At 37.6% G+C, this 7,597-nt stretch overlaps 1 protein-coding gene across 1 annotated transcript in view; it reads right to left on the minus strand.

The window, feature by feature from the left end:
- The window catches only part of LOC106883257 (uncharacterized), a 27,597-nt gene that overhangs the window by 8,332 nt on the left and 11,668 nt on the right, over nt 1-7,597 (minus strand). The window contains exons 2-3 of the mRNA XM_052973077.1: nt 2,314-2,511; nt 1,202-1,438 (exon numbers count right to left, since the gene is read on the minus strand). Coding sequence (XP_052829037.1) covers nt 1,202-1,438; nt 2,314-2,494 — 418 coding nt within the window. The 5' untranslated portion in view covers nt 2,495-2,511. The remainder of the gene's footprint in view (nt 1-1,201; nt 1,439-2,313; nt 2,512-7,597) is intronic.

Raw genomic sequence — 7,597 nt, forward strand, 5'->3', positions numbered from 1 at the left:
ATGGAAAGCGGACGTTAAACGATGATGATGATGATGATGATGATGAATGCTTGACAGATTAATCTGAATGCTAAAAGGTTAAAGAATGCTCTGATTTATAAAGAGGAAAGTTTTAGAAGAAGAAATGTTTCAAAGTCTGTAATGAGAAATGGTAAATAACGTGGAGAGTTGAAATAACAGAAAAAAAAAAAGCACATTAACGAAACATTTGACCCTGTATGGAGAATCCTTTGTACAATTTTATTGATTTGAAAATTTTAGTTTGATGAATTCAATATTATTTGTTTAATATTGAAACTATAATTAAAAGTAAAAGACAAGCAGACTTGTGTATGTGTTTATCATTGGCACAATGACCCTTCCAAGACACACAAAATATACTTTGTTTTGTAATTAAACTATATATTTGTTTTATTATTCTGTAATATGCATTTACATGGTAAAGACTCACTTTTCTTTTTGTTTTGTTTTAGATAGAAATTACATTCGTAACAAGTTCTCTCTCTCAGTCAAACGAAGATGGTAAAATATTCCATTTACTTTCCCTCTTTCCAATGTTTATAAACCAAAGGAACAGCCAAATACTGGAATCAATTTCACAGACAAAACATCATCTCTAATATTTCTGATTTCCTGCCTGATAACCATCATTCCTGACAAATTTCTTCCTTTCCTGATAAAAGTGAGAAACCAAAACGCAAAATCTGGGAAGAAATCAAAGATATAAATAGGTGCAGACATGGCTGTGTGGTAAGAAATTTGCTTCCCAACGACATGGTTCTGGGTTCAGTCCCACTGCATGGCACCTTGGGTGAGTATCTTCTACTGTAGCCTCAGTTCGACCAAGGCATTGTGAGTGGATTTGGTAGACAGAAACTGAAAGAAGCCCAGTATGTGTGTGTGTGTGTGTCTTTGTGTCTGTTTGTTACCTGCCACTGCTTGATGACTAGTGTCAGTGTGTTTATGTTTCTGTAACTTAACAGATCAGCAAAATGGAGTGATAAAATAAGTTACTAGGTTTTAAAAAGTAAGAACCACTGGGGTCGATTCATTTAACTAAAAAAGATCTTCAAGGTGGTGCCCCAGCATGGCCACAATCTAATGATTGAAACAATTAAAACATAAAAGATATACCAATCCTATTAACAAAACAAAATTCAAGAAATCTTTTTCAGAACAAGTTAATCTTGAAGAAACTTACCAATTTCATTTTGGCAATACACAAGAAAAGTTCCAGGTTTTCTTCTAGGGGAAACATATACAACATCTAATTTTCCTTTCTTTTCCAAAAAGTCAATCAACATTTCTTCAGACATGTCTTTGTGGCCATTTGACACAATCATTGCATCTTCTTGCCAAATTAGAATTTTATACCAGTTCACATGAAGTTTATATTTGCCTATATTATGGACCTTCCTTTGGACAACATTTTCTGCATCTGAAAATCAAAATAGCAGAAGAAATTGAGAATATAATGTCATTATTTATGAGTGGAGGGCATGGTTGTGTTGGTGTTGTAGTGTAGAACCAGATCACACACTTTCTGGCCACAAACACGTCCAAGTGTTGTTCCTTATTTAAGATGTTAAAGTGTTACATGAAGATTTAACTGCCTTTTCTAGCAGATCAAGTCATCACTTAGAGGCCCCTTTGTTTGCTCTGTAGCTGAGAGGATTATGAAGTTCACTGTACAAGTAATTGACTCTAGTTCAATCCTACTGTCCAACAACACCTTGAGCAAGTATCTTCTACCACAGCTTCAAGATGACCAGAGCCTTGTGACTGATATTTGGAAGACAGAAACTGTGGACATTACAAGATTTGTGTGTATGTGTGTGTGTGTGTGTGTGTGTGTGTGTGTGTGTGTGTGTGTGTGTGTGTGTGTGTGTGTGTGTGTGTGTGTGTGTGTGTGTGTGTGTGTGTGTGTGTGATCAGATAAACATACACACACATACGTGTATATGCACATACACTACTTAAAGGAAACAGTACTCATTGGACATTAGTTGGCAACCTCACTAGTAATGATGGCAGGAAAAAATGCCCCCGGTCCACTCTGTAAAATGGTCGGCATTAGGAAAGGCATCGAGCAATAGAAACCATGCCAAAGCTGACCCCAAAGGTCAATGCAGCTCATCAGATCCTGTCAAACTATTCAACATACACCAATATCGGAAAACTGATGATGATGACGATGATGGTGGTAGTGGTGGTGGTGGTGGTTAACATTGCTTTTTATTAATCTAATGTGTTCACGGTAAGTCTATTCAAATTGTCTGTAAATGATTTCATGAAATGAATATTTCTTCTAACCTTTTGCCAATTGAAATGTGATGATAATTTTGCCAGAATCTCCAATCCATTTTGGGTTTCCTTTAATAGGTCCTCCATTTGATCTACTCTTGTTCTCAAAATAATGCTGAATGGCTTCCAAACGGAAATCAGTTGGGACTCCTGACACCAATATTGTTCTGCCCTCATCATCTTCTTCCATATTCAAGGTAGATATTTCTGCAAAATAAAACAAAAATTTAATGCTAAAAAATATCAGTTACTACTCACCATCCATGTAACAATATATTGCTATCCACAGCATAAACATTCACTTTACATGTCTGACATAAACCTGAAATACATGTCGCCTTCAAACAGTCCAGATATGCTAGAAGTAACAGCCAAAGTTTTTCAAAAGTTCTCCCAACTATCTTTAAAATAGATGAATACACTTGCTAAAATCGTTTTGTGTTGAAAATATCTGCAAAGAAGTTATGGCATTCCTGATTGAACAATGCTAATTTCCCTCACAGAAACAGGAGTTCTAACATATGTGCACGAAATCTGAAAGTCACACCTCTGAACGAATCCAGCTTTAAAATCTTTAAAAAGATGTTTTTCAATAAAACAGACACACAGATGCTATCAAATAATGCCATTTTAGTATGACAAACTTCACCTAAATACACATTTTCCAAACAATTCTTTCTTCTATAGGCACAAGGCCTGAAATTTTGGAAGAGGGGTTAATCAATTATATAAACCCTAGTGTATAACTGGTACTTATTTTATTGACCCTAAGGAGATGGAAGGTGAAGATGACCTCAGTGGAATTTGAACCCATAACATAAAGATGAATGAAATATCACTAAGCATTTTGTCCACAATTCCCAAACAATGACAACAACAACAGGATCAATAACAACCAAAAGTACCAATCTTATAAACCTGATTAATGCCACAACATCACACGGAATACATTCAACAAAAGAAAATCACAACCATTCACCCATAAAACTAAACCAGGTGAACCTAATTTATAAATACTGCTTTGTGTTGGGCCCTCAATTTCTTGATGGGGTTGTATGGGTCACTATGGTCAGAAATGGCATGTCTTGGGTATTTTTAGACCCGGAGGGATCAGGGGATGTGGTGATTTGCTGTACTTGAAGAACCATGTGAAGCTAAGTAAAATCGCTGCCCTCCATACATACAGGCATGTCCTTTCAGGTGTGGGTGCCACATAAAAACACTCTCATGCCAGTGCTATGTAAAATGCACCCAGCACATTCTGTTAAGTGGTTGGCATTAGGAAGGTCACCCAGCTGTAGATACCATGCCACAACAGACAATTGGAGCCTGGCCAGCTCCATTTCAAACAAGTTAACCCATGCCATCATGGAAAGTGGACATTAAACGATGATGATGATGATGATGATGTCAAGGCCATCAATGACCAAAACTGATTTCTTCTAAAAAGAGGGAGAGAAGAATTGACCCCAGTACTTTGTTTATTGACCCCAAAATGATCAAAGACAAAATTGATTTCAGCATTGCAAAGAGTCAGAATGATTACCACAAAGCAACCTATCTGGTGCTCTACTGGCTCTATCTGGTGCTCCACAGAAATCACCTAAAAACAAGTTTATGTCACTAAAACATGCTGTCTCCACACAAAACATTTTCTCTCATGATAATTCAGAAACACTTTTTACAAACCACAACACAGGACACCTCAAATATTTAATCAAATTGTTTATAATGAAGATAGTGAACCAGAGCAGAGATTAAAAAACTTCCAGGACACTAACCAAAAACAGAAAAATCAGAAAACATCAATCTAATAGAAACTAGCAGGTGTACCCAGCATTGCCTGGGGCTATTTGTTAAGTACGCCTGGTCAGCGTAGTCTCCCATAAAGTAGAGCTGAAGAAACTGAGGTGAGGCAGCGTCATGCAGATGCAAGGAACCAATTCTAGGGTAAATCTGCCCCTGCACTTTAAAGGAAGGCATGAAATGACAATTGGTATGATGTTGGTGCCAAAGGAAGTCAGTTGGAATGCACAGTTGTAGGTATGTATCAGCTTGAGAAAGTCATGAGAATAAGGAGATGCCCCTGTCAAAAGATCAGTCAAAAGGGGTGGAGGATTTTGTAGAAGAGGTACTGTCATCTTACCGTTGGAGCCGTACATGTCGGGAGTTTCCCCAGGTCACATTTTAGCTCCGCAAAATTGGCAAGTTGTGGACATGCAGCCTATTTGAACCTCAGGGTGATTACTGTAGTCAATTGTAGGACTGTAGTTGAATGCTGTCATTGACCAATGCGAGGAGCACGGCCTTCAGTAGGAACATTGTGCAGCCTTTTGCTGTGCTGTAGTCTCCAGTCATTGTCGTCTTTCCCCTGTAGTCTCTGTAGTGCACACAGCAGCAGTTGCTGCTGCATCTCTTGTAAGTCAAACTGCGCATTGTGCTGCAGTCTCTGCAGCTTGTGCAACAGCAGTTGAGGAAGCATCTCTTGTAAGTCGATCTGGACGTTGTGCTGTAGTCTCTGCAGCTCGTGCAGCAACAGTTGAGGAAGCATCTCTTGTAAGTCGATCTGGACGTTGTGCTGCAGTCTCTGGAGCTTGTGCAACAGCAGTTGAGGAAGTATTTCTTGTTCGGTGTGCTGAACGTTGCTTGCTCTGGGCGATTCGTTGCGCAGCAATACGTGCTAACTGATCACAACAGTGCTCTTCACTTCCCCTTCTTCATGCTGAAGCCATCCTAAGTGCATTGAGAAAGTTCCTCCTGGTGGCGTCTCCAGCAGATTCATTTGCATGCATGCGTTTACTTTTCTTTCCAGCATTTGTTTGCCGACCTATACTGGATCTTTTGCATTGAGGCATGGCGGAAAATTACCAGTTTATGCAATAGAAAATGTTCTAAGGAAAAAGCGGAGAATATGTAGCACCCACAAATTAGTAAAATGTAGTTAGCAAAAATGTTAATCAAACAGACCGAATTAATTTTGGGTAAGAGTTTTGAAGTGGCTAGTTTAAGTTGGAATAATTATATGGAAAAAAGCACTCATGTGAAAACAGTGGAAAATCGTAACTCGCAAATGAATATTGCTGGCAGTACTGTGCAAGCAGTCGATAAGAGCTCGCCACAGCTGAAAAAGTAAAGTATTGATTTTTTCCAGTTGGGTGTGTCATGTTTTTTCACTGGCTCAAGCCAAATCCTAGGCGAATTGAGAGTAGTCTATTTATGTTGGAGGTGCGGAATTTTGAGGAAAGAATTATAAGAAAAAGCGTCCTAAGTCAAAGAGAGCACACATGTCAAATTTGGTGAAATTCAGTTGAAAATTGTAGGAATAGATGTGGTTTACACAACATACACACAGACAGACGGACAGACAACTTGCCTTTTAATATATAAGATACAACAAAATGAAGTAGATTATTATGTGTCCAACCCTTGCTTCTTGAACCACCTTATATGGCAATGGTGATTGGTCAGTTGCTTTGTTGGGGTTGTACTCCTGTCACAATGCCAGTCACCATGACTCCAGCTAAAATGTAGAAAGCAAGGAAACAAAATCAGTTGCTTTTTTTCCCCCTTTGTGTTTTAACAGACTAATGTACAACTTTTGGGTTACAACTGGCCAATCAACAAGGCTCAGCAAATTCTCAACAAGCTATTCTTTGGTGCCTTACCAATGCATTACATAAAGAATCTTCAAAGTTGAATTTGATGAGAAAGGAGTAAGTTGCCTTAGCCACAGGATAGTTTACCAATCCATATTGATATAATATAAATACACATTCTCTCTTTCTGCCTTGAGAGACTAGCTTAAAGCACAGGAGTACATGCACAAACACAGACAAACACACACACACACACACACACACACACACACACACACGCACACACACTATCTCTCTCTTAAGGAATCTCTAAAAGGTAACACATTATTAAAGACAGAAACATTCAATTAAAATTAGATTTGGAACCGAGTGTCTAAATCTGAATGCGTTTAATATAAATGTTCTTATATTAAACACATTGAGATACCTGGCTCATAACATTGGCCTATATCGTGGTGACAGTTTGAGTATTTCCCATGGGTGTGATGGTCACACTCTTGGTAGATTTAGGAAGCAACTATATCCTACCTTTAATCAATTAGGACTTAAAATCTCAGTAACTACTAATCTCTGTATGGTTGATTATTTAGATGTTTCCCTAGATTTAAACTCCTCCTCATATAAAACTTTCCATAAGCCCAATGAAAAACTCACATATATCCTGTAGTATATAAAAATCTGATAGCTAATATTAGTAACAGAGTGTCTAACCTCTCTTCTTCCAAAGAAATTTTAAACAAAGCTGCCCCCTATTATAACAAGGCCCTAGCCAATAGTGGCTTCAAAGATAAATTAATATATAATCCCTCTAATAATAATCAAAATATTAATAATAGATCAAAGATAAAGTAGTTCATAACCACTCCAGTATTAATCAGGATAATGAGAAACCTAAAATAGGCCTAGGAAAATGATTTGGTTTGCTCCTCTCTTTCTCCTTAATATAAAAACTAAATTTGGTAAAAGATTCCTGTCATTCCTAGACAAACATTTTCCAGCCCTTCACAGATAGAGGAAAATATTCAATAGGCGTTCTGTGACATTATCATAGAGCTGCTGCCCCAGTGTGAAGAGTATCATTACACGTGGTCAATACCAAGAGCCTAAATCCAGTTGCAACTGTTGTGACCCAGAAACCTGTCCACTAGACCAACGATGTATGACTAAATCTATCATATATGAGGCAGAAGTTACTGCAACTGTAAATAATAATACAACTGTTAAGACCTCCACTGGATTATGAGGAGGAGAATTTAAAAATCGCTATGCCAGTCACATAGCCTCCTTCCGACATAGGAACAAAAGTAAAGCTACTAAGTTGGCTGGCTACATATGGACTTTGAAAGATAATGAAACAGCACATGTGATCAAATGGAAAGTAAATGAGAAATCCATACCTTATGATATGTGGTTTGCTCCTGAAGAATATGTTTGAGATTTCTCAACATATGAAACTATTAGTAGCGCTTTAATACATGTTTTGTAATCTTTACATAAATAATATTTATCTCTCACCAGATCGAGTACATTTTTTGTTGAATTTTCTATCATGGATCAATGCGTTATATGTATATATACATATTTAATATAATAAATGTAAAAATTAATATCTGTGTGTCAGTGTGTCACACTTAGACCCCCCCCTCTCTCACTATTCAATGACACTCCTACTATTCCTCATGATGGGGTGAGAGTAA

Source organism: Octopus bimaculoides, chromosome 1 (genome assembly GCF_001194135.2).
Source record: "Octopus bimaculoides isolate UCB-OBI-ISO-001 chromosome 1, ASM119413v2, whole genome shotgun sequence".
Lineage (NCBI taxonomy): Eukaryota > Metazoa > Mollusca > Cephalopoda > Octopoda > Octopodidae > Octopus > Octopus bimaculoides.